The sequence below is a fragment of the Gasterosteus aculeatus genome, chromosome 11 (assembly GCF_964276395.1).
Source record: "Gasterosteus aculeatus chromosome 11, fGasAcu3.hap1.1, whole genome shotgun sequence".
NCBI classification, from domain to species: domain Eukaryota; kingdom Metazoa; phylum Chordata; class Actinopteri; order Perciformes; family Gasterosteidae; genus Gasterosteus; species Gasterosteus aculeatus.
Genome location: NC_135699.1, coordinates 11,560,008 through 11,585,908, shown reverse-complemented (window position 1 = coordinate 11,585,908; position 25,901 = coordinate 11,560,008). Strand labels below are relative to the sequence as shown.

The following is a 25,901-nucleotide window of genomic DNA, read 5'->3' as shown; positions in this document are numbered from 1 at the left end:
CCCCCCGGACAGACACTCGCACGCAAAAACACATCACGTCACTGTGTCTGCTAATTGCTGTCCGCTGTTTTGTGTTTCTCCCTCTTCCTGTTTTCTTCCCCTTTCAAATATGCTTTTTTGTTGTTGTTTCCTATGGACACTAAGAGCCTTCCCTCTGTCCATGAACACACGTATATGCGCACATTTAGAATCACGAACGTTAGCAAACACACAGCGGCGGAGACACTCCCTTTCCAAAGCACATCTGGCTCTGAAAGCCCCCTCCCCCCCCCCCCCTCCCACACACACACACACACACACACTCCTCAGCAGCGAAGCTGGTGCACAGGTGTGACCAAGCCTTCTCCAGGGACAGGGAGTGTCCAGAATTTCTGAAGCGAAGAAAAAGAAACGTTACGACAGTGCATACGTGTCCGGTTGGCCTCAGCAACACAGCACGGCGATAAAAGAGCGCTGCCCCCCCCCCCCCCCCCCCCCAAACTCCCACCACCACACGCCCCATGCGTGGCCCCCCAGCCTCCCAGAGGCCGCGTTGCATAAAGCTGTTGTTGGGATCATATTACCGGGGGCTTTTGAATGAGGAGCCTTGCTTCCCGGGGAGTTCGCTATGTGCCGTTGGCTCATTGGGTTGCAGGCGAATGAAAGCGGCTGGGGTCAGTGTGCAAAGGCGAGAGGGGTTTGTTTCTCATGCGTGTGGTGCCATAATATTCCCGTCCAGGAAATGACTGTGAGACAGGCGCACCCCTCCCAAAGTTGGAGCGGTACCACAGTGCTCTGAACTGGTCTGAACTCCACAATACACAGACGGCATGCTGTACACGAATACACGTGTGCACCGCCTGGATGGCTGCACATACGGGTCAATAAATGTGTTTTTGTGTGTGTGTGTGTTTGCGGAATGCCTTTCCCTGGTTTGTGAAGTTGTCATCGTTGAGGATAAACCACATCGGCCCAGCAACTGGTGCTGATATATACGCCGAGTTTGCTGCTTATCCTACCACAGTTTCCATACACATGTCACCTCTGTTAATCTGCCCTCAGCGTGCTGTTAACAGTGTGAGAGAAGGGGGGGGACTAGATTCCAGGATTTCAGGACCTTTTCCTATTCTCTCCTACCCAGCGGCTTAGAATTGGTGCTGGATTTTCACCAGTGAGGGAAAATCCAGCAAATCTCAGCTGCTTCAGTTATATTTTGTGGTGATTGCATCTTCACGTTTGCACACCTGTGGGATCCGTTTTGGGAGGAAGCTATTTCTCTTCAGGCTGAAACCCTGCCCTGAGATTTAGGGAGTGGCATTTTGTTTGCATGTGTGTGCTGAGAGAAGCTGGTCCTTTAAAGATGTAGGCAGGGTGCCGGTGCTTTGCATTCCCAACTTGACCGTGTGCTCATTTCTGCAGCCTTTAGGGGAGGTCTGCCTCTTCAGAGACAGCAAACCAGGGGTGAATGTGTGCGTGTGCACTTTCATTAAAATCTGCACGTCAGCATTAGAGGGTTTACGCTTAACCCTTTGCTCTAAAAAAATCCCATAACCTCCTTTTCCACCCACGTCTAAGTGCACTTTGCTTGATAAGATCACTCTTTGTATGGCTTAGCACACCACCGTTTATCCATTATGTACCACAGTGGTAACACACGCCACCTGTAGCGCCACAACAATGTGATCGGTGACACTTTTCCATGGAAAAATATAACCTTACAGAGGTTAAAAAAAACAGAACTGACAAAGCGACCCATCCAAAAAGTTTAACTTGAATTTCATCCTGTAGATGTGGCTCTCAGGATCATTCTAATGGTGGTGTGAGTCAGCTGGAATGAGGGCTTTCAGTGTGGGAGTAGCAAAGGAACATCACTCCTGAAACACAGACCCCGTCCAGCCACCCCAGCAACACGCACCCAGCTGGTTAGTGGGCTGATGAGAAGGTGACGAGCTGGGATGTTCTCATCCAGAACCAAATCCTCCGTTTACCTTGAAGAAAACAAGACCCCCCCCTCCCCCCCTCCCCCCCTCCCTCCCTCCCTCCCTCCACGCACCACAAGCACATAAAACCAAAACATGTTTACCCCAAGTTTAGTTGTGAATACGCACAAACTGTAAAACAAAACGCTTTAACTTTTATCACGGCCCCTTTTACTCCCCGACCCACCACTCGGCCTCAGACGTTTTTTTTTCCTCCCTCTCGTTGGCATCGTTTCTCCTTTTCTTTCCTCTCCTGTGGCTTTCCTTGCTGAGCGCAGTGCGGTGACGCCCCTGCTTTAGCTGGCGAGCTCCAGACCCTGTGATTGCGCGCAGGAGTCAAAGTATTGCATCACCGCCTGTGGGGAGAGGCCACAGGAATGGACTGAAACCAGGGGGGGGGGGAGTGGGGGAGGGCAGTAGGGAGCCACGTGAGAGGGGTCCATGAGGGAGAAGAGGAGGAGGAGAAGGCGAAAGAAAAGATGATGGTGAGGAAGTGAGGGAGAAGTTTGCAGAGAGTACGGCTGAGGGAGCCGGAGCATGTTTTTGTTCATATGGTAAGTATGGCAGCAGCAGAGATGAGAGAGGAGGAGGAGGAGGAGGAGGAGGAGGGAGGGCTGGAGGGAACGCCCCCACCGGGGCCGCAGGAGGTGTGGAGAGGCCCGGCGGAGTTGGTGGGAGGTCAGAGAAAGCAGGGCGGGGATGTGCTCCCATCTCCTGAGGGTAAAGACAAACACGTACGCCTCTCCTCCCGCTCGCCCTGAGCTTCTCCGCTCCCACCGATGGTCGTAGGTCTCCAGCGGTGCTTATTGCCCCCCCCCCCCCCCACCCCCTCCTCCCTCCCCCGCTGTCCTGCGCCGCGCCATGGAACTACACTGTTGTGAAATGCCCCACGTTATTGTAAGATTACTCACCACCCTTGAAAGCCCGGCGGGGCTGTCGTGCGAAGTGCCCTTAAGCATTAATGTCGGGTCGGTTTACAGCTTAAACGCTCACTGTGCCGTCGAGTTTGATCTGTTTACCGCCGATTGCTGTCCTGATCCTGTAGCGTAGATTAAGCCCGTTTTAGTTGATTGAAAACGTGTGTGTCTGATTTTGAAAGGGAGTGGGAGGGATGAAAAGCAGCCAGTGACCGAAAACACATGTTGCAACACGTGGCCCCTCCATCACACACTGTTCATGTCCTATAGCAGCTACCAGGGAGTCTAATACATTGACTGTGGCTTGAGGGGGGGGGGTTCCTAACCTAATGTGCAGCTCCTCTCTCTCTCCCCCTGTTGCTCTGTCAAAAAAAGAAGTCTGAGGATGTTTGCACACTCTGGCCCCTTCACGTGATCTCAAGAACTTTGCATGACAAAAGTCGACCTCTTTGTAAAAGAGAAAGCGGTATTATGTTCATCTGGTGACGCATCCTTAAAAAATCGTCCCTCGTCCTTCCGGCCATCTATCGCCGGCCCACCAGGAGTCGGGTCAGGTCACCGTGTTGTGCCATAATCCCTGGTTGAGCGGGGCATGAGGCTTACTGACACAATGTCAAATCTCATTCAGATGGCTGTTCATAGATCAGTCATGACCTAATCTCACCGTACAACATACTGAAGTTGAATTGTGTGTTGTAGTCGGGTCTGTTATTAAGATGTCTGGAGGAGTGTTTTTTTCTCTCAAATTATAACGGTCGCTCTCTAATGTTTAATCCAGCCTGCTAATCCATTAATGTAAAATCTCTGATCAAAATCCACAATCTCAGTAATGTATTCTTGCTAGAAAAATGCATGCTTTTCTTTGCCAGTTTGCTTTGTTGACTTCTATGATATAAAATCACAGTAATTTCCTGATAGAAGTGCATAGAAGGATGCACCAAAATATTATTTTCATTGTTGAATAATTACGCTGTTAAATGTCAGAACAAAAAATGGCCAGTGCCAACGTCAAATGTCTTGATTTGTTGAGGTAAAGCTTGATTCATTTATTTACGGTGCAACTAAATGTGGTATAATTCAAATTCAAAGTTTGAAACGCTTATAAATCTAATGTCATTCTGCACATATCACAGTTCTGCGTGGGATGGCGTGCCCTTCCTTTCTCGCGTAGAAGTCCCCCTTGACAACAAGCCACCAGTGCGACCCGCCCCTCTCGCTCCCTCGCTCCCTCCCTCCTGGCACCTTCCCTCCTCGCCTGCCCTCTGCCTGGAATTCCTCAGTGTCTGAACGCTCTGGCTGGAGGCCATCGGTAGCTCGTTGAGAAGCTTCCTGTTGCGCTCTCTCCCTCCTTCAATCCGTCTATCCCTCCCTTTTTAAAAAAAAATCTTTCCTTCCTCCTCTCTTGTGTCTCCCCCGTCTCATGTGTTGTCTCAGATTGTTCCCTTCCTCTCCTCCGTTGCATTGTCATCCCTTCATTTGGCGTGTTCACACACACACACACACACACACACACACACACACACACACACACACTCTTTAATTTGTGGGGAATTTATTCCTTTTCTCTTTTTGAGACCCGAAAAAGAACAAGTGGCCGCGTCGTACTTGTTTCTCCCTGGGTCGGTGCGTGTGAGCACATTTCTCAATTTGTCTCTGAATCTCATGCATTGTGACTCCAGACATGAACTACTTGTGTTTTTCCTCAGTAACTCATCCCCAGTGCCCCCGTGCATGCCGCTGTTACATGATCCACTGTGGGGTTTTTGCATCAGGGGCAAGAAATCTGAGGAGAGGGTTAGATTGACAGTAGAGTTAGAGTTAAGAAAGAAAGAAATGGTGTGAATACAGTAAACAATCGGGTAATTAAAGCACCATTACAGCCAGGTAGACGTTAAAGTAGTAGGTGAGGGAATAATGAGATGAGGAGTGGAGGAGAATAACACAATGAAAGAGGAAGCCGAGCGGTGGACGCGACGGAAAAACAAGAGCAAAGAGTAGAGGAATAAAGAGAGAAAAAGAAGGAATGAGAGGCCCGCAGGAGGAGGAGGAGGAGGAATGGAAACTGAGGTTTCCTGTCTGAGGAGTCAGCTGGCTGAGGAGGGCAGAGGCAACAGTAGAAAATCTCTAAACTGTATGTGTGTGTGTGTGTGATCCATCAGTGGCGGAGGGTGGAGGGCGCATGCGGGGGCAGCGGAGGTGGGGTCACTTACCTCAAGAAACAACGTCACCAGTGACGGAAGTGGGAGTGAAGGGGTGACCGGATGAGTAGACAAAGATTATTATTATCCAGTCTCGCTTTAGTCTGACTGTGTTTTTCTTTGTGAGGGATATAAACTAAAGGTGCGTAAATGTAAAAGGAAAATTAACGCGATCACTTATATCCGATTACCGCGTGCGGAAACCCGCTCGAAGTGCCGCGAGCCGTTTAACTCTTCCTCGGGCCGCCAGTTGAAAACGTAAAAGCTGAATGCGAGGGGTCAGAGTTCACACCCCACCCACGCCTCAACCAGTCACCTTTGACCCCTCCTCCACACCTGGGCGATGTAAAAAACCAGCCGGTCCGGACATGACCCGAGCTGCAAGGTTCTTTATCTCTGCGAAACCACAGAATTACAAAGCCAACAGAAACACACGGACTAAACAGAGTTGTTGGACGATGCTGCACTGGACTCGATGAACACGGATGCATGAGTGAGTCTCTGGTCCTCTCTAATGATGCGGTGGTGAAGACTTTTTCGGAGCGCTGCCATCTCGGTTTCAGAACTTGGTCTCAGGATCGCAGGAGCTTTGGAACTCACTGACTTCAAGATAACCGCAGCCTCAAAAGGTCGCTGGGTTGCATCACAACAAGATTTGGGGAATTGCTTCTGCCTGCAAGAACATTTTTAACAGTTTTTGTTTCTGTGCTTCACACCAGCCACGAGTTGTTAGATGTTTTCCCACCTCTCTCTCTCTCTCTCTCTCTCTCTGCGTTCTGTGAGTGTTTTTTTGTTTGAAATGAAAAAGAGAGAGCAAAGGGCCCCGGGGAGGGATGCCTTACCTCCTGCAGACCACCTCCCAGGGTCACAGTAGGAGGCGGATTAAGTTACAGCCAGTCTCAGAGGGGGGGGTGGGGGGTCACACATTCTCTCGCTCTCTCCAAACCGTCGCAGAAAATAAAATATTCCGGCGTGCGATTTCTCACCCTGTAACGCAATCGCCTTGTTCCGCACATGTCTGATGTTCCTCGTTGCTCTTCGCTGCCCGTCGGATGGAGCGGAGCACGTGAGCCACATCAGGGTGGAGATCAATCGGTCGGAGCAGGGTCAAAGGTCAGCTCTGATCCGCGTGAGCCCGGGCCTCGGAGCGCGGAGGTGTCGAAACACATCGCTCTTCTTTGACCGGATGCCCCCCACTTTTCCAGCTACGGCTCCCCCCACCGGACAACTCCCACACCCTCCAACCTCGACCCGCGTTAACCCCCCCCCCTCCGAAACACACACACGCCTCATCAAAGGGCGTTTTCCCGATGCAGCGGGGTGGATGTGGGACTTGGGCGGGAAAGGGTTACGCAGGGGAATAGGTGACTGGGGGTTGCTGGAGAGGACACACACAAACGTCTCATTCAGCAGGACTCCTCTTCCACTTCCACTTCCTCCTCCCTTCATCCTCACCCTAGTGCATCCTTGCTGTGGCCCCTTCGGTCGTCCCTCCTCTCTCTCTCTCTCTCTCTCTCTGCTGTAGCCTGTGTTGACTCTGCTAGAGAGAGAGAGAGAGAGAGAGAGAGACGAGGGCCCAGAGAAGGGACAATGCCGCCTTTCAGAGAGACTGTCCACCCCACGGCTGAGCAAGGAAGTCCGCATGGGGGCCGGCCAACACCCCATCCACAAACTTCACAGCCGTCCGCCACACACGCACACTCGCATATCACGCCAACACCACACTCCTTCCTCCCCCGTGGATCATTCTTTCTCTCGGTTCCCCTTTTTCTCTTTGTCTCGCATTTCCAGCAAACCCTCCATCAGTGGCCGTTGGTGTTTGGAGGAGGTATAGTCGAGGTTGCCGTAACTCCAGGCCAAGACCCACATGCCGGGGGAGTCTCTTCCCAGCGACTCACTCTGCTACTTCTCCGCTAAGGAACAAACCCCGAGTGAGCTGAGGTGAAATCCAGCCGTGGGGACGGATTCACCAGAAGCTGCGCTCGCCGGGGCCCCACAGGGAACACGTTAGCACGCTGTTGACTGCCTCGGGTGAGGCGGGATATCTTATGACCTGCTGGGTTTCTCGGAAGTCCAAGAAAGTTTGTTTCTCATTCTCTGTTTTTGCAAAGAGGTTGTTTGAGAAGCAGAAGAATGTGAGTCTCTATGCCGCGCTTTGTTCACCAGACGTTCACAGTTGGGACGAATTAGGGTCCATATATCATTATTTCCTTTTAATTCATATTCAAAAGCCTCTCTGGAGAGACATGACTGTGCTTTGGTCCAGTATTATAAGAAGGGTAAATGTGCAATGTAATTAGTTCCATTATCATATTTCAAAAGCTGGAAACGTGCCGTTTTTAGAGAAGTGAGTCAAATGATTGATTAATCAAAACTGTTCATGATTAATATTCCCGTAATGGACCAATGGATTGAGTAAACAAGTCAGTAAAAATAATTAAGTGCTAAATGCTAGAAGTACAGAACCTGTACACAAATAATATATATGTTTCACTAACTTAAATTGATTTAAAGTGACTTTGTTTCTTCTCCAACAGGCTGAATAATCCCAACAATGCTCTTCATTATAACGGGTAAAGGACACATTTTGAATGGATTGTCTATAGATTCTATTATTGAGGGTTGGAAACGGTTTGCACGTGGAGCAGCTGCCTCAGAGGAGCTTTTGTGTGTGTTGACCCCAGGAGCTTCGCTCTCCTGGTCACAGTTCGAACCGTAGGATCACATGTTAGTCACATTTGAGGTAGCAAAATGTTTTATATTCCACGTTGATATAGATCAAGTTCCACGTTTGTTCATGGTTGTGTTTTACAAACATGGCCATAGCATGTTCATGGTTGTTTGTCACTGCAACTGATTTATAGAAAGGTTTAGTTCATTCTCCGTCTCAGTGTTCGAGCTTCTACTCAACCAAAGTGGACGATAAGTGATTTTATGTTACTTCGGCCAAACAATAAAGACAAAAGTCTTGGCAGGCTCTGAGGTGGTAGGAGCTACAGTAAGTTAGTCACACGCAAGAAAAACAGAGATGTGGTATCAGCCGCAGCAATGGGGGGCAAATCCGCTCTGCCTGATATAAAGATGTTGATTTTCACAGCTAATGGCAGCACTTCCCCATTTCATTAACTGTCTTCGGTCAAAAGGATCATTGCAGCGGCCATTAATACATTTTTATTATTTCAGAATTTCCCTGGGTTTAGTAGCTAACTACTAGTAACTACTAGTAATAATACGTTAAACATATGTCAGGGTATGATGGAAACATGTAGCAAAGTCAAGGATGATGGGGAAATTATTTGGCAGGTATTAAGGGACAAGTAGCTCTTACTGTAGCTGGTGTTGGTCAAAAGGACTTAGAGGAGGGGCTCATATTTCATATTCAGATCAAAGCAATTGTTTGCCTAATAGGATCCTTTATTTGCACGTGGAAACATACATGTGCATGTACATACGCCGAACAGAAAGATGTCACTGATAACACCACCATGCTGCTCATACAGTATGTTCCTCTGTTTGCACCGGTACGTGTGTGGATCATCATCCTCTTATCTACGGCTGATTGAGTCTTCACACCCCCCCCTCCTCTCCCCCTGGTTGTGTGCATGTGTGTGTGTGTGTGTCTGAGAGCTGGTGGCCATCCCTGGTTGGACTGGTGAACCTGGTGACCTCTGTGCCTCCCAGACACAAGGGCTTCTCATGTGGCCCCCGGGCAGTCACGCTCAAAGCCCACCATTCTCTCCCACCAACCGCGGCTTCAGCGAGTGTATGTCGGCATGTGTGTAAAAGGGACGGGGAGAGGAATAGAGGGGGGGGGGTTGTTGAAATTACAGTTTGATTAATTGCTTGTGTGTGTGTGTGTGTGTGTGTGTGTTGTGAGGCCTCTGGAGAAGGAGAAATGAAGCCTAACACATTGTGCTGAATAGAGAGCTGCGCCTTAAACCAGCAGTACCGTACTAGCAGCGACTATGTGCCTGGCGTGGAGCCGTGCGCGTGGAGCCGTGCGCGTGGAGCCATGCGGGTGGAGCCGTGCGCGTGGAGCCGTGCGCGCTCTGACACGAGGACGCCGGCTCACTTTGTTGGCAGCAGAATAAAACCACGACTAAAACTCGGGGATGACGGTTAGATGAAGCTTCCTGCTTACAACCCTCAGGCCGGGTCCAGGGGTCAGTGTGTTTAGCAGAGGGAGGAGGTAGATGGAGTAGATGCAGCTGGACTTAAAGGCCCGGAGGGAAAGGGTGGGGGGGGGTGTCCGCTGGTGGGTCTCAAAGGTCCGTGGGGTCTGAAGGTGCACATTGTGGGGGGGCCGGGGTGGGGTTGATGTGACAGGGTGCAAGAGGGCGGAGGGAGGGGAGGAGGGTGGGGGGGGAAGCAAAGCTGCCGCTGAGGGTGACCATCTGGATTGGATTGGAGAAATTCCTCAGGAAGAGTGTGTGAGTAAAGGTCAGCATGGAAGATGAGGAGGGGGTCACTCAGACCTCTGTGTGTGTGTGTGTGTGTGTGTGTGTGTGTGTTTACCATTGTTGGAGAGTATTTCTTAACCAGTGTGACAAACCTTCCACCACATTCACGTGGGAACTGTTGCAGGTGTGAGAATCTGACACTCTCACACGGGAATGCAACGCTCCATACGTGTGGTTACAGGAAAACCCACCTACCCCCCCCCTCGTCGGTCTAACTCCGCCCCTCTGTGACTGTTTTTTCGCAGGTGGGAGGTCAGCGGTTGGTGGTCATGTTGTCTCTGGACGAGCCCCTGGACCTGAAGCTCCCTCGGCGGGCGAATGGGTGGGACAGAGGGGTGCGCTCTACCCCCATGTCCCCGCTGCACCCCAAGCGAGCGCGCCTGCTCCACATGACGGACGACGGCACCGCGGTCATAGAGCCCGCCTCGCCAGCGTCTCCACACACAGGTAACTGCGAAGCGACAGCCTGCTGGTCGCCAATATCAGATCCGTGAGGTGAGAGGTCCTCTTAATGTGTGTGTGTGTGTGTGTCTGTTTTCTCAGGTGTGCAGGTGGTCCCCAATAATCGGGCAGACACCCCCACGCCCCCTGCCGTGGACCTCAGCATGTCTCCCTCGTCCCGTCACGGCCCCAGCTCTCCGGAAATGACCAACGGCAACTACATGTCCTCAGTGAGTACGACTACAGTAGGGCCTCCCTCCCGCAAATCACCGCAGAGTCCACTTACGCTGCACGCTGTTCGATTAACGACTGAAGAAATCAAATAGTACCTTTTACCATCATTTAGTTTGCCGCCGCCCCCCCCCCCCCCCTTCCCTTCCCGTCACCCACTACCTCTTTTGTCTCTGTTGGGAGAGTAAACGCCGTCTCTAACACGTCGCTGTCTGCGACGGCGAGTGACTCAGCCTGTTGGGGTCAGCGAGTCAGGAACAACATCAGTGTGTCACCCTCTTCGTCGGGGAGGGAGGCTTTGCGAGGGGGGGGGGGGAGTCATGTGTGTGTGTTAGAGAGAGAGAGAGAGAGAGAGAGGGGGGGGGGGTTGTAGCTCTTATCAAACACCGCTTGTGTCCCCAACAAAAGCCTCTGTCAGTGGTCCCACTGGCATGTGAGTGTGTGCATGTGTGCGTTTGTGTATATAATCAAATTTAAGACGAGGTGCAGCCTCACGCCGCCTGATTCAATTCCCTCCCAATTGAATTGAGACGCGCTGGCTGGGAACCATTCAGCCGCCCCACTGATTCCTAGATAGCCTCCGACCCCACAATTACAGACGCCCTACACTTCACTTCTCCCCCCTGGGCGCAGATAGGACGCTTTGTGTCCCCACTTACTCCCCCTCCCACACACACGCGCACACACACGTACACAAAGGTAAGCGCTTGTTACTCAAACAGACTCATTAAAACAACTCACATGTTTTCTCCCTAATCAGCTCACGTCATTTTTGCATGTGGAGTCAGTTTTTCGGGGGGATATAACAGCGCTACTTTTCCCCAATACTAGTTTTCTGCTTGAGCTAAGTTACATTGTGTGTGTGTGTGTGTGTGTGTGTGTGTGTGTAAGCCGGCGCATTAGCTCTTTGAGCCCGAGCCGACCTTGCAGCTCTCATGGCGAGCTCGGGGGTGTAGGGAGGTTTTGTAGCGCGCAGCGGGTGACTCCCGGAGAACAAGAGGAGTTTTGAGGATCAGCTGCTCTGATCTCCCATGACAAAAATGAAGTTGCTTTCTATGTGAGGCCATCGGTGCCGGTCTGTGATATCCACCTGATGCTCTATTGTAAATGGTGCTATCAGGGCAGTGACCAATGGTTGGCACCGCGTGAATCAAGTCACATCAAGCTGTATTTGGGCGCAAACACGCAGCTAAATATGTGCATTGTTCTTTCTTTTGCGTGCGGTGGATTTCTAATCCCGTCGCTCTTCTTGTGCATTTCTGCTTTAACAGAATTGTCACATGTCACAGGCCTTTCAGTTCTTCATGCCGATTGGAGCTGGGGCGGGACTTCACCTGCCGTCTTCCATGTTCATTGGCCAGACGGGCGACAGGAGGGCCTCTCCTGACCTCTCAGCAGATGAGCAACTGGCCTGCCACTGGAAGAAAGTAAGAAGCCATTTTTACAAACCCGTTGCTTCCAGACCAGGTTCAAAAATCTCGCAATATCATCACAATTCATTTACAATGACGGATGCTTTTCGCTCCCCCAGTGCCATCTACTCTTTGACTCCCTGCAAGACCTGGTGGACCATGTCAACGACTTCCATGTCAAGCCCGAGAAGGACTCTGGGTACTGCTGTCACTGGGAGGGCTGCGCTCGCAAAGGGAGGGGTTTCAATGCTCGGTGAGAAAATCATGCACTTGGGTAACTGGTTAAGTGTACGTATCAGTGGAGGATAAAAGAAGAATTCGTTCTTTTTTTTTGTCTTTCTAAAGGTACAAGATGCTTATCCACATCCGCACTCACACTAACGAGAAGCCCCACCGCTGTCCCACCTGCAACAAGAGCTTCTCACGCCTGGAGAACCTCAAGATACACAACCGGTCCCACACAGGTCAGTGAGGACAGCTGCACATGGCTGAGGTCAAAAGCCTTTTCCTCATTTTTGTAAAGGAAAAATTGTGAGATTTGGTCATTGCGTTCTCAACATCTGGATTGTTCTCCCCGACGCAGGTGAAAAGCCCTACATTTGTCCTTACGAGGGTTGCAACAAGCGCTACTCAAACTCCAGCGACCGCTTCAAGCACACGCGCACACACTATGTGGACAAGCCGTACTACTGCAAGATGGTGGGCTGCCTGAAGCGCTACACGGACCCCAGCTCTCTCCGCAAGCACATCAAGGCCCACGGCCACTTTGTGACTCAGGAGCAGGGCTCCCCGGGGGGGGTGGGCTCGCTGCTGAGGGGGAGTCAAAGTGGAGTGCTTGCCGGAGGAGGGGGCAAGGATTCAGAGCTGTCCTACCTGAGTGCGGCCCACATTATCATCCCAGGGGCGGCGGCGGCTTTCCTCGGAGGCCACGCCCTGCAGGGTCTGGGCGGTGGCCTTCCCCTGTCCCCCCTCAGCCCTCGGCCCCTGGATCTCAGCGCGCTGGGTTGCCCCGGTTCGCCTCAAGGCAGCCTGGGAGGCGCGCCCATCCTGTCCTTCAACGGGTCTCCGCTGGGCCTGGCCAAGTCCCATCTGCTCTCGGCGGGCTTCCCCTCCTCGGCCCTGGGCCTGTCCATGATGCCCTTGCTGGGGGCTTCGTCTGAGCGGAGGTCCCACAGCAGACAGGCCAAGAGGGGCCGGATGGAGGAGGCAGAGAACGGGTCGACCGGGGGGGTCTTGAACCTTTCCGCGGGATCCCATGATCCCCTATCGTGGGTGGTCATCCCCCCAGGCACTGTTGTGCTCAAGCCAGCTGTGGTCAACTGATACACACGAACGCGCACAAACACACACTTACACACACACACACACACATTCCGGAAGGGCTCAGGGGGTTGGGATGGGAGGGTGAACGCCATAGTGGGGGGGTACACGCGGCCAAAGGTGATGGGGACTGGCTCGCACAATCAAATCCAGGCAGTGCATTTCGTTTTGGAAACGGCAAAAAAAAAAAAAAAACTATAGAAACTGATCAAAACCCAGCAAATCAGCAAAACAATAGACGACCCTTCACCTCACAGGAAACAAGTACACAACGCAAGCCTCTTCTATTGATGGGAAACTAAACATGGGGCCCAAGAACTCTGTTCAGGACCATTTATGGCTCCGTATTTCTTTCTATACCACAAGGCCCGACAATGGGCTCCTCTCCGCTTTCTTATTTTGTATTTCATTCTTTATTCATTCCTGTTTCCTTGATGTGACAGTCTTAGTGCTCTGTGTTCTTACAAAAGTCCGGACTCATTGATAAGTATTTATATAAATGTACTACATAGACGGTGTGCCTCCAGCGTAGCACTGAGATAGATATACCGTGTTACTGAATGACGCACTCGCAGTTAGGCAAACTTGCACGTAATAGGACGATTCTCCACAGTTGATTTTGAAGTTTTGACCTATTTTTCACAGGCAGCTGTGATAAATATGACTCAGACAGGCTTGCCAGACCAAAGCAAGTGAACTCAAACTGTCTTGGATTTGCAGTTTCAGCCCTGAGACAGTTAAATTAAACAAAGCACTTGGCGTATACGAGTGTCAACTGGTTGAAGTACTGAAACCTCAAAACTGCTGCTAACCTCTCAGCTCCCCCCCAGTGTTACATGAACTGGGAGAGAGCACTTTTGACAATCTGTCCCCAGTTTGGGGAGGGTGACCAATATGGACCCGTCTGTGTGCAGACTAGGGGCTTTTTTTTTTTTTTTTTTTAAAGGGCCCACAGCGAACTGATGACTTAACAGACAGACGGTTTTCGCATCAGCTGACAATGACCGACCCGCTCACTCCCTCACGTGCACTAGTGAGACGTCTGGCTGCCCCCCCTCTGGCGGGACTCGACGCGCGAAAAACGCCCCGCTCTCCCGTTTACACCGCTCGCACTGTCCTCCCTTCCAGGACTGTCCAGCTGCTTTTACCGTAATTGAATCCACACAACCGATTTGTGTCGGAAAGGGCCGACGTGGTGATAAACACTGGCGTCTTGTTGTTGTGACCCAATCTGTAACCAGCTGGGAAAAACAGGTGGTCAGCCGGTTGAAGTTTAGTCAAGCTCCCATGCGGTGCCAAAAACACGTGGAGAGCGGGGGGGGGGGGCGGTTATTGTGCCTCAGAGGGGGTCGTGATGCACTCGATGCCACATACAGCTGGACTGACTAGGAAGCCACACTATTGCAAACTGCCTCATTGAACTCTGTCCAAAGGGGCAAAAAAAGAGGAAAAAATAGAAAAAAGACTCACTTGAAGTCTGGGAAAACATTTCTCGAGGTTCAATCAAGCGGTCTACACGCACTTACCACATATTATATTCCTCACATGTTTTACAAAATGTTACAGCCAAGTGATGGTTCTTTGAAAAAAAAAAAAAAAAGAGGAAAGAAATGTAATTTTTGCCAGGGTCTTCATGGCGGCGGAGGCTTCGCGTGCCCGCCCGGTGCTCGTGCATGTGCGATGCAAAGGGGAGCAGGAGAGGATCGTCACACCACCAGGATCATTCCCTCAAGAGACTGTCACACACCACCCTCCTCCTTTTTCACTCCTCCATCCCTGCTTGCGTTGGGTCTTACTTTTTCCAATGCCCAGTCTTAGAGATAATTAGTTGTAAGCTGTTTTTTTTTTTTTTTATTTTTTTTTTATTGTTGTCACTTTTTTTTATGCTGTTCAGACGAGACATTTTTTTCTGATGTTGAAGTTGCTTGTTGTGTTCTGTGACGGCTGCTCTGCACTCAGCTTTCTGCTGTCGAGGATCAGTCCTTTGAGGGGTTGAGGAGAAGACGAGGGAGCGACAGGAGGAGGTTTGGAGACGACCTGTGGGGTCAGTGACGAGCTAAAGAAGGAGACCTCTTCTTGATAAGAGCTTCATCTACATCTGGTGGACCAAATTCTATCACATTCCTCCGTGACGATCACATTAAGCGATCGCTTAGATACGGCCTAGGCATAAAATATGAGTCCGTATGAAGCGTCCTGACGGAGTTATCTCCGGGGGTAAATTAGATCTGCAAACTGTGCTCCTTTCGTTCTGACTTTTAACTTCCTCGGAGAAACAACATCCGACTGTGAAATGGCGCGCGGTGCTGGGAAAGCATGGGAGCAAACAGGGACAGGATTGGCTGAATGAATGGACAAGGGAGAGGAAGAGACGAGGGGGGAGAGGCAGCGGGCCAGAGGGGGGAGAAGAGGCAGAGGAGAGCTGTTTTCCCGTGCAGCCGGCCTCCATCTGGTCACCGGGCCGGCGAGCGGCCCTCTCGGCTCTGAAGACACCGGCTGCGCTCGATGTGGCAGCGGCTCACAGGCATACCAGCCGGCACATAAACTAGGCCACTGAACTCTGACTGCCCTCTGGTTTTGTTTTTCCTCTTCTTTTTAAATTGTTTTTCTTTAGAGATAAACCCCCCCCGAAAAAGCTCCACTCCCCCACCTCCTGGCCACAAAGTGTTTGACCAGAGATGTGGAAAACAGGCCGACTAACAAGCCGCGTTTACGCTTAACATCAACAAATACAACCCTTCCTGTTTGGGGCCTCCCAACAGGCGGGCGGATTCACAGCAGGGATGAACCGCGTTCCTTTTGTTTCTGCTGCAGTGGTTCTTACTCATCGTCGTTTCCTAAACCCCCCCCCCCCCATCTTCTAGAACACATCAGCAGCCCCTCTGGCCGGGCATTGCAGTGAATCTCTAGTTGTCAGTGGACAACCTTGGCGCGTGACGTCATCAGAAACAGGTGTTAAGTAGGCTAGACGTGGTTTCCGTGGCAACAGTGAACCCACAGATGCGGCGGCTCTCCTCCCTGTCTGTCTCTCCTCTGCGGACCGGAGCTATAGGGACACAGAAAGTGGCGGCAGAAAGCTGAATAATACGACACGGACCCTCGCAGGGTCCACATCTTTTCAATATCAAATAAGCTGTATGATCCATTAACCCTTTGAGCTCCGTCTGTAACGAGCTGCACTTTTGTTCCCCTCATAACGTGTGTGGATACGGGGATGTTGCCACGTCCTTCGCCATTGTACAGCGTTGTTCAGCAGTTGTTCGGAAAACAAAGACTAATTGTAAAATGTATCCTGAGTCGTTAAAATATCGGAATTTGATGTCATTTTTTTTTACAGTATAAAAGTGGTACCTGCTCCTGGAGATTTTAAAGTAACCCTCACTTAATTCTACGAAAGGTGGAACTGAAATCCAGGGCACAGGTTTTGTTTCAGTGTCATTGTAAAGGATTGCCATTGACCGAAGAGCCACAGTGTTGCACAAAGGGTTAATGATAAGACTAAGGCCACGCAAGGCCTGTTCCAAGTTATGTTTTTTGCACATTTGTGAGATATTGTCAGTATTTTAATTTTTCCAAGTGCCTTTTTATTACAGGTAAAATAAAGAAGTTATACACTATATGAAAAAAAATGATTATATGAAAATATATTTTTCCTGGCGTCATGTTCTGTGTTTGAACATGCAGAATTTTAGAGTTGTAAAAGTCTCAAGTTGGTACAGAATAGCAATGTTCTCCTGTTTTAGAGGAATTTTATTACGATATTGATAATATTGTCAATGAAAAGAAAAAAAAGTTTAATAAAGTTGTATTTGATACCTGTGTCTTTTTTTGAATGAATAAGCCCGTATTTTATTGTCTGTGCTCTCCAAAAACAACAAACCCTACAAAATAGACAAAGTCAGAACTAGAGAAAAGGAGAAGGCTTTTATTGGGTTATAATTTACAGAGGATGGGAGGAGGAAAGGGAGGGTCGGCATACTTTCATTCTTCATGTTTCAGTTTTCTGATGTGACTGCTGCTTATCTTGCGTCTGAATACTTAGTTCCTCATCTAGACGCTCTTTTGCACGCACCACCTGCAAACAACCAATAACAACAATAATATATGAGAATACATTTAAATGAACAAATTCACACAATGGCTCATTCAGTGCAGAGAATTTGAAAATAGATAAAAAAAGAATACTTACTTTTGATTGTAGGTAAAATGAACCACCCACCGACTTGTCATTGACTTTAAAAAGGTGCTCATAATTCTGGAGATAAAGAGATGAACACAGGGAAGACACACGTTGACCCTTTTTCTCATCATTGTTAGAACATGAATCATTAATATTGTTGTGATGATATTAATTAACGATGTTAACTCTATTGTAAGGTGTAACTAACCGTGACAATGTTCTACAGCTAGGACATCTTTTAAGTGCAAAGAGCCAGTGTTACATCTCACAAGGTAGGTTGAAAGTTGGGAAAACTATTTCTATTATCAAGATGCTTGGACATACAAGTCGCAGAATCAGAGAAGATTATTGATTTCGGTTAAAGAAAGAAACCACTGTCTCCACTGACAGAGCAACATGTTTTAAGGATTTGTAGTACATGCACGCTACAGTGAAGGGAAATCCTAGAAAAGTGATGGCTAGGAAATCTGTAACGACTATCCAAATATAACTTGATAAAGTAATTGACGGCGGTAGAGATCAGTAGCAAGACTTTGTCTCCTTGGTGTTTCTACCTTCTGAATAGCCTCCGGGGTGAGTTCGGAGATATGGAGGATTTGCTGCGCTTCTTGTAGGCTCATCCCGGTGATGCTGGAGGCTGCAGCAGAGTGCTGACCTGCGCTGTTCCTCGCCTGCGCTGCCGCTTGACTGGCTGCAAGAGAAACACAAATACGCACAACTTCAGTTTAGCAGACGACGTCATTGGATGCGGGAACGCCCCCCCAACCAGGGCTGGGTGGTGTATGAAAAATGTAAATAAAAACAGATCTGTGGGGTGCAGAATGGTTAACAAAATGTGTAATATTTAATTTGGGCATTGGGACATTTCTTTTGATATCATATGAGCCTTACGAAATTGCAAATCAGGGATCCAAACTATTGGGCGGGTCTACTTTACACACACAGCCAATGCATAAAGCTCGTTCCGCACGTCACACACATGCTTTTTAAATTGTGAATAATGTGTCTAATGAAGCTAACCACGTGACGTTATCTCTATAAAGTGCATTATATAATGACAAACCTAGTGCAAAGCAGGCAATGGGCTTACGGTTTAGTGCAATGACTGAGCAAACACGTCTACCGGCGTGTGTGACTTAGTAATAATACACTTGGTGGATGGTGACGGATCATACCTGCAAATTCTTGCCTTAAAGCACGAGCAAAAGCACGTCCCACCACCTGTGCTCCCATCACGACGATCTGTGCAAGATATTTAGCCTGCAGAGGAAATCAAACGCATCATCATGCAAACATACACAGAATTTAATCACGAGACACGAGCAGACGTCTAATTCAAAGGCGACAGTCGTGCAAGACCCGAAAAGAGAGCGAATTAAGGAGACTCAGCTCTCCTCATTTTGACAAGTGACGTAACAGAGACCAAAATCAATAAGGCTGATGTCATGTTGGGGTAAGAAGTCTCTGCAGATGTGGACGGAAGGGCACCTTCATCACAGCCGTGGCCTCTGTTCTAACGTCTTCATACAACTGGGACATTTATTAAGTCACATTTGATCACATTATGTAACGTTAGCCATAATTTGTTACCTAAACGTAACTAGACTGTTCTAGAAAGCCAGTTGTGACACACACACACGCAACGTTTCGTGCTAATGCTACCTAGCATGAGGGCGGACTCACTCACTATTCACACGACCATCCCAAAATGTATCCTTACCATTTTATAATATCACACAGGTCCTCGAGACGGTGCCCGGCTTCTGTTATCACACATGTACACCAATGAAGGTTACCTAGGGGTCAAAGTTCAAGAAAACGCCGACAGCACTAAATTCAAGATGAAGCGGGTGGATGGCGTCATTTCTAACGGGGACACCTACTGGCGCGGAGGACAACTGCAGCTTCTTTATAGTAGGCATTTTATAACTAATATAAAGGCACATTCGATTTGTTATATAATAAAAATAATATATATATATATATTATTATTTAAAAAAAATGTATTTTAAGATATATGAATGCATCTCATTTATTTTATACACGTATTTTCTGTACTCAGTCTCCGAGAGAAAGTATACATAGAAGCTCAGCAATCACTTAAGCGATTTCCACACATCTCTTCATTACAGTTGTCATGCTGACCCTTAATACAAAATAACAAGAAGTATTTGGTTCAAATGTGTGTTTATTGCAAGACAATATTGAAAAAAATTCCCAAACCATTCCTCAAGTACAACAGACGAAACAACAACAATGCTATACTCGGTGTATAAAAAGGAAGGCTTTTTTTCAACACAATGGAAGGCAGTTACTTCAATCCAAATATTAGAAAGTATGGCAGATCACCTGTTCAACACAATTGGCACAACCAGGCATGACTGAAATGATGGTTTGTTTCAGTCCGGTTGTAAACAAATGTTTGGCTCAAGACTTAATTGGAGATTACCCGATACCAGTTATGGCTATTTTGCCATACGTTATTAATACTGTACTGTTATTGGTAAATTAAAACCATTGTTTCTTAATTCCTACTGTTAACATTTGATTAGAAAATTAGCTCATTGAAATAAGGAATATACCCTAAAAACATTCTGACAACCAAGATCATTATACAAAGTTAACCAGCTAAAAAAAAGAAAAAGAAAGACATGAAATACTCATCTTAAAGTATACAAAGGCCCCTCTAAAAACACCAAAAATAAGGTGGTTTGGCTTTCAATGCGTATCATCTGATTTTCATTAACCTTTAACCCCTGGTTATAAGACTATTGTAAGACTACCGCATGGAAAAACATTTAAACAATTCTACAAAGTACACATATTGTCAAAATTGCATTTCATTCTATCATTGGCTAACAAAGAAGAAGTGAACTGAATGTTGTTCCCATTTCATGGCCCAACATGAACCTCAGTGGCGTTTCTGCTTCTGAAGGCTTGAACGTGTTACAGTAACCATGTGTGTGGTTCACCGATTAAACAGGAAGACGAGAGATTCACTCATGCAATGCGATCAATGACAACATTTCGTCCTTCAAAGACACATTTGTGAATGAGCGTGCTCAAATACAGGCCAGTAAAAAAAAGCAAGCAGCGGTACTCATCCATTTAAAATAAGCGTATTGTTCGGCCCTGGTTTAATAGAAATGTGTGAGCAGTCGTGATTCAAGATTTAAATGGACTATTTTCTCGTTTGGCACGGTGGGATATCTTTCAAAATATTGTGAATAGTGACGTTTTTTTGTCTGCATTACCACAACAAAGCAGTTACTGTGTCATATTAATCAAAGACAGATTTTTGTGTATGTATTTTCATATCCAGTTTTGTGCAGTCTTATATGATAAACACCCAACTAGACAACATGGCATCTGATTTTCCAAACATTTACACCGATACCGTTTTAAATACTGATATCAAAGGGTGTTACTGTCATTGTTTTCCCACATCTTTTTTAACTTTCACATTGTACAGTATTTTTTGTGCGTTCCGTTGGGATGAGATGTTTGCTGATTAAGCTCCGAAGACCCGTGTATGGCGTTGTGACCTCGACAGTAGGTCTTCTCTGCTGTTGGACCCGGCGATTGCACCAAAGGCGAGATGGCTCTAGTCATCCTGGACAACACAACGTGCACAGTTACCAGAGACGGATTAGAGACCTTGCTTTACTCGTCGCCCCCTGTTGTCTCAGTAACAGCTATGTAACTGGAAACCATGAGCACGATGTCTGTCATTATAATCCAGAGCCGTTTCCACCACATTCACTCACCCACTCGTCCTCGTCGACCCCCTCGAAGGAATCCTGGGGCAGCGGGTCGTCCATGTTCCCCAGCTTAGACACCATGGCACTGAGCAGCTGGGCCACAAACACAGCGTCAAAACGCATGAGAAAAATACCGCTTTGCACATTCGGCCACCACAGCGTGTAGCGGGTTTGATCCTGCGTCATCACGACACAAGACGGGCTCCTCCTCACCTCGTCTTTCTTCTGTTCATCAGTCTTCTCCTCCAGGTAAACTGACGAGGGCAGATATTTCCTCACCGGAGCCTCTTTGGGGGCCTCGCTCACTGCAGAAACACACAGTCAGAAACCAACAAATCGTACAGGTAGGCTGCAGGTGGAGCGGCCCGTTGGACTAAGTCTCCTGGCAGGTACGAACATGGTGTCATGTCTGTAGGCTTCAGGCTGATCTTCTTGTGCTGGCCGTTGGAGCCCGACAGCCAGCTGGCGGCAGTCAGCGCTGGTTCCCAGCAGACAGCGGTGTCGGTGTACAAGTCGTCCTGGAAAAACTCTTTCTGGAGACACAGAGTCACGCACGCAGTTATTTATACTTTATATACTAAAAGCAATGGATGTTCATTAGAAACAACCAGCAGGTAGGAGAATACGCAGCGTTGAGGCCACTAGGTGGCGTAGCTGGCTCACCTTGACCCGCGGCACTCTGAAGGCCACCGGCTCGACAGCGGTCTTGGTGAGCATGAGCCCCACGGCGATCTCCACGTCGCGCACGTTGCACTCCGACTTGGGCAGAAAGGCCAAGCCCTGCAAACGGGAAATCATCAGGAGTGTGGCAAACGAGGGTGATTGCACCATGTGGAGTATGCAAAGGTAGGGTGACAGACAAGTAGAATAGGACGTCCTTCATCTGAGTCTCAGTACCTTATGTGGCTCAGGAGAGTTAAAACTGCTGCACTCCATAAAGTACGGCTCTTCAGCTGCAATCTCATAAATGTGCACTCGTGTATCGCCCTGGAAAACAAAGTCAACGCACAGCTTTTAGCTAACGCTCATGTTGCTCCCGGCTTTGAAATGCAAATGGGCCCCCCTATGTGGTTGTATTTTGTTTTCTACTCGCTCACTTTTGCGGTGAGGATGACCACACTGGTGTCGGGGTCGTAGAAAGGGATGAGAGTGGAGGGAGAGGTGTCTATGTTGGTGGCGGCTATGGCTCCAGAGGACAGGGAGCCAGCCGAGTACAGGGAGAGTCGTCTCTCACTGCGGCTGCACAGAGACGACAAGGGAGCTCATGGTGAGTGTTTTCTGTGGACTGACCCTGATAAAACTGAATTATGATGCATTAAATACAACATGTAGTTTGCCTTCTCTGCAGGACGCTCACACAGTTCTGTTTAGTTACGTTGACTGCACACTGACATCACTCTTGCGTATAATATATATTACATTGAAAACGCTTAAACCAAAAAGTATTTTCCACGTTCATTACCTGTCGAATCCTGACACCAACAGGTACTTTCCCTCACACACCCACACCACACGAGCTCCCCTGTGGCCCTCAGGACCTGTGCCCTCCTAAAAGACAAATGTAAATGCAAAGTATTCCGTTACGATTTAATCAATTAATGAAACAAAAAGAACATGGGAATAAACAACACTGCGGGGCATTGGTTGATATTTTAACTCACTGTAGATCATTAAGGCCGTCTACTGCTTTAATAGAGCAGTTACACACTATCGACAAACAACTACACACATCAAAGGCATGATCATAGAGTTCAATGTTGTTCAATTAAGTTTAAGTGTGATGTAATGGAGTAAACATAGTAAATTATGTGAAATGTCATTTTCACAATACACCTAATACACATTCGTTTTACTGCATCCTCCCATTTCTCTGCTGCGTTGTACATACCTGCACAGGCGCAGTGGACTTGCGGGGTTCGTAGATGCGAACTTTGCCATCTTTGCACACTGTGGCCAGCAGCTTGCCGTCTGGGCTCCACGCCATGCAAAAGATCTGAAGGTAACAAACAAGAGGAACTAAGAAGGAAGAAGCTCAGAGACGACAACGACCAGTTGATGTATTTACTCCAGCAAATACTTCAAATGTCCACACTGCGGCCAAACAGTTTCATATGATGTTTTATACTTAATGGGGGGTCTGGATCTTGGTCACCCACCTGGTCCTGGTGTCCGGTGAGGAGCTTGACCTGTTCCTCGGCCTCCAGGTTCCACAGTCTGACTGTGAGGTCGTAGGATGAAGACGCCAGGATTCCGCTGGCCAGAGGGTGGAACTCGATGGAGTAAATCTTCTCTGTGTGGCCTAAAAGAGGGCCGGGGGGGGGGGGGGTCAGAGCAGCTGTCAATCAACCCAACTTCTGTTGTTGTTCGTCAAGTCAATCAACAATCTTTTCTAGAGAAGACTGAATTTAGGTAGTTTCGGGTAGTTGGGTTCGGTCCTACCTTGCAAGAGGACCTCAGGCTCAGTCAGGGTCTCTTTCAGCCCTCCCTCTGGCACCTGCCACACCCGGATCTTTGCATCATCACCAGCTGGCAGGGATGGAAAATACAAGAGTCAAATCACGCAGACACACCCACTGCGGCCACACAACGCCGCAGATGGTCACACAAGCCCAGTCTACGCATTCACTCACCCACGGCGAGCCGGTGGGGGTCAAAGGGGTCCCAGGACAAGTCCACCACATTGACAGAGTTTTGGATGGTGGGCAGGGCCGTGTCGGGTAGCCTTCCAGGCTGAGAGCGCTGAGGACAGGACTCAAATCATTCAGTCAATCACATCCAGTACGCAGCGGTCTCACTTTCCACGTGAGCAGATGAAAAAGAGCTGCTGTACCTCACATATGGCGATCTGGCCCCCGGAGATGGCGAGGGGCACTGCCACGCGTTGGCGGTTGACACAGAAGCCGTTGGACTCCCCTGGTGTCGTGAGGTTGAGGCCACGCAGGTTGGTGATGTGCGTCGTCCGGTGCATCACTGCTCCCTGGATGTGACGGAGCTTCGAGGTTTGCCCTGGATGGGAGACAATTCAAACGCAGCACATTTGTCACGGAAAGAAACGTTGCCGTCGAAACAGCGAGATGAAAAAGTGAGAGATTCCCGGGTGTGTTTGTTTGTACCCAGCATGCTCTGGATGGGCCTGGCGCTCGGGCTGGGACCAGGGCTGGGACTGGGGAGGAAGCTGGAGGACAGACCGGAGGCGGAGGATGGAGAGCGGGACGCGGCGGCGCTGCTGCTGGGAGTGCTCAGGGGACTGCTGGAGGTGGAGCAGCCGCGGGCCGGATCCTGTGGAAGCAGCGTTAGGTTAAAGGCGGCCGGTGAAGCCCTGATGGTCGCTAACACAGAAGCCCTTTATACCTCCTTGCTCCCTCCACTGGCCGGCTCCTTCTTTTTCGCTGGCGCAGCCTTGGTTTTGTGCTGTTTGTCTGGATTCAGGCTGACCTTCTCCACCTGAGGACAAACAGAGGCGACAGTTGGAGGCGTCCCTCCGCTGTGACGACAGGAAAAACTGGTTGGGAGCGTGGAGCGTTTACCTGCTTGTTCCCTCCCTTCCACCACTCCTCGGCAGACATGGCTGGAGTCGTGCCCACTGTGTCCGGGTAAAGGTCTTCGTGAAACTCCTGGTTTGAATTCTGCGAGACAAGTGCGCGCAAGCAGGAGGACGTGAAAAAACGACACGCACTTCGCTTGCAGATGTCGTGATTGTGCAGCCGCGGTTTCTGTGCAGGTACGCACCTTGCGAGGGACTTGATAGCTGATTGGCACAATGCAGCCGTCCGTCAGCTGGAGGACACGCATCACCTCGCAGGACAGGACATCCAACGCCGCCTTGGGTACCGCGGCGGCGCCGCGCGTTGAGGTGTCCGTCAGGCAGTGGCTCACTGCAAGCGAGAATATGCACAGAAAAAGAGGAAAGTGAGGGATCAAACCCTGGGAGGCAGAGCTGGAACAAACCGGCCCGACGGATGAACCAGGAGCAGCTTTACCTTGCGAGAAGAAAGGCTCGGACGCAGATACTTCGAAGCAATCGATCGCCGTGTCTCCCTGTGTGAGAGAGCACATCGTTCATTCATTCATTCAAAACGCTTCCACAGATGCGTCACCTGCTCAGAACACAGAACAGACTGTCTCTCACCTTTCCAGCCAGTACGAGCAGCCCAGTGTCCTCATCGAACAGAGGGATCAGCATCCTGAATGCAAAGAGACAAGAGACGTTCAAATAATGCCCAGAAACATCTCAACAAGTCAGAGAGCCGCAGGTTTTTACCAAAAAGGCCACTAGATGGAGCAGTGTTCTTAGGTCAGGCTGGATTGAGTGAGATCATACAGGTTGTTGTTGTTTTCCACCGATCTCTATTGGCAGTTTGAGAAAACTGTCAAAAGAAATTACAGCGAAACAAAAGCATTGGCAGGCACTCACTGACTCATCACTCAAATTAATTGGATTTAAATTCCTTGGCGTTTATAGCCTGTGGTAAGATCAATACAGCATTAAACCCCGTGAGGAATGAAACAATTCACAATGGTCAACAATAAAAAGTTGAACACACAAAATACTTTGTATGGATATAAAAATGTGGATCGAAGAGGTACGAATAATTAAACCACAGCCCATAAAAGTTGTTTAAGATGTTTAAAAATATAACACTGTCAGCTCCTCTTGAGCCCTCGGGACGGTTGTTCCACTGGCTTGGAGCCAAATAGCTGGAAGCTGCGTCGCCAAAGCCTTTCATGGTTTCAATATTCAAAGCAGACACTTTGTGTCGTATGACAAAATCCATGGATATTTTTGTTCACAATTGCAATTAATATGAAAAACGGTTTCAGCTCGGCCTCAAACCTTCACCCATAATAAACCAAGGCCACAGTCGCCCGCTTCCTCTTGAGGTAAGACGACTGAGGAATGAGGGAACTCAATGAGCTTTAGAGTCGATGGGGGAAAACAAGTGGGCTTTAGTAAATAACCCAACCAGGAAGTAATGGCTTAGACAGAAGCGGACTGAAACGTCTCCCTCTCCCTGTCTCTCTG

At 48.9% G+C, this 25,901-nt stretch overlaps 2 protein-coding genes across 5 annotated transcripts in view; one reads left to right on the top strand and one right to left on the bottom strand.

Moving 5' to 3' along the window:
- The window catches only part of glis2b (GLIS family zinc finger 2b), a 21,975-nt gene extending 5,223 nt beyond the window's left edge, over positions 1-16,752 (top strand). The window contains exons 2-7 of one of the 2 annotated variants that reach the window (XM_040190585.2): positions 9,779-9,980; positions 10,077-10,204; positions 11,495-11,632; positions 11,737-11,870; positions 11,963-12,081; positions 12,201-16,752. In XM_040190585.2, the coding sequence (XP_040046519.1) occupies positions 9,803-9,980; positions 10,077-10,204; positions 11,495-11,632; positions 11,737-11,870; positions 11,963-12,081; positions 12,201-12,940 (1,437 nt within the window). In that variant the 5' untranslated portion in view covers positions 9,779-9,802 and the 3' untranslated portion in view covers positions 12,941-16,752. Of the gene's footprint in view, positions 1-9,778; positions 9,981-10,076; positions 10,205-11,476; positions 11,633-11,736; positions 11,871-11,962; positions 12,082-12,200 lie in introns of both variants that reach the window. The other variant, XM_040190584.2, reaches the window with a different exon arrangement.
- Positions 16,753-16,842: 90 nt separating this feature from the next.
- LOC120827576 (mitochondrial import inner membrane translocase subunit TIM16) overlaps positions 16,843-25,901 on the bottom strand; it is a 90,264-nt gene continuing 81,205 nt past the window's right edge. The window contains exons 10-31 of one of the 3 annotated variants that reach the window (XM_040190579.2): positions 25,008-25,062; positions 24,859-24,916; positions 24,608-24,753; positions 24,406-24,504; positions 24,230-24,322; positions 23,992-24,157; positions 23,709-23,884; positions 23,509-23,617; positions 23,318-23,404; positions 23,035-23,177; positions 22,767-22,871; positions 22,341-22,426; positions 21,976-22,117; positions 21,776-21,865; positions 21,542-21,658; positions 21,276-21,411; positions 21,092-21,183; positions 20,885-20,971; positions 18,293-18,377; positions 17,672-17,808; positions 17,127-17,192; positions 16,843-17,012 (exon numbers count right to left, since the gene is read on the bottom strand). In XM_040190579.2, coding sequence (XP_040046513.2) covers positions 16,926-17,012; positions 17,127-17,192; positions 17,672-17,808; positions 18,293-18,377; positions 20,885-20,971; positions 21,092-21,183; positions 21,276-21,411; positions 21,542-21,658; positions 21,776-21,865; positions 21,976-22,117; positions 22,341-22,426; positions 22,767-22,871; positions 23,035-23,177; positions 23,318-23,404; positions 23,509-23,617; positions 23,709-23,884; positions 23,992-24,157; positions 24,230-24,322; positions 24,406-24,504; positions 24,608-24,753; positions 24,859-24,916; positions 25,008-25,062 — 2,362 coding nt within the window. In that variant the 3' untranslated portion in view covers positions 16,843-16,925. Of the gene's footprint in view, positions 17,013-17,126; positions 17,193-17,671; positions 17,809-18,292; positions 18,378-18,837; positions 18,999-19,287; positions 20,731-20,884; positions 20,972-21,091; positions 21,184-21,275; positions 21,412-21,541; positions 21,659-21,775; positions 21,866-21,975; positions 22,118-22,340; positions 22,427-22,766; positions 22,872-23,034; positions 23,178-23,317; positions 23,405-23,508; positions 23,618-23,708; positions 23,885-23,991; positions 24,158-24,229; positions 24,323-24,405; positions 24,505-24,607; positions 24,754-24,858; positions 24,917-25,007; positions 25,063-25,901 lie in introns of those variants that run through there. The other 2 variants (XM_040190577.2, XM_040190578.2) reach the window with 2 other exon arrangements.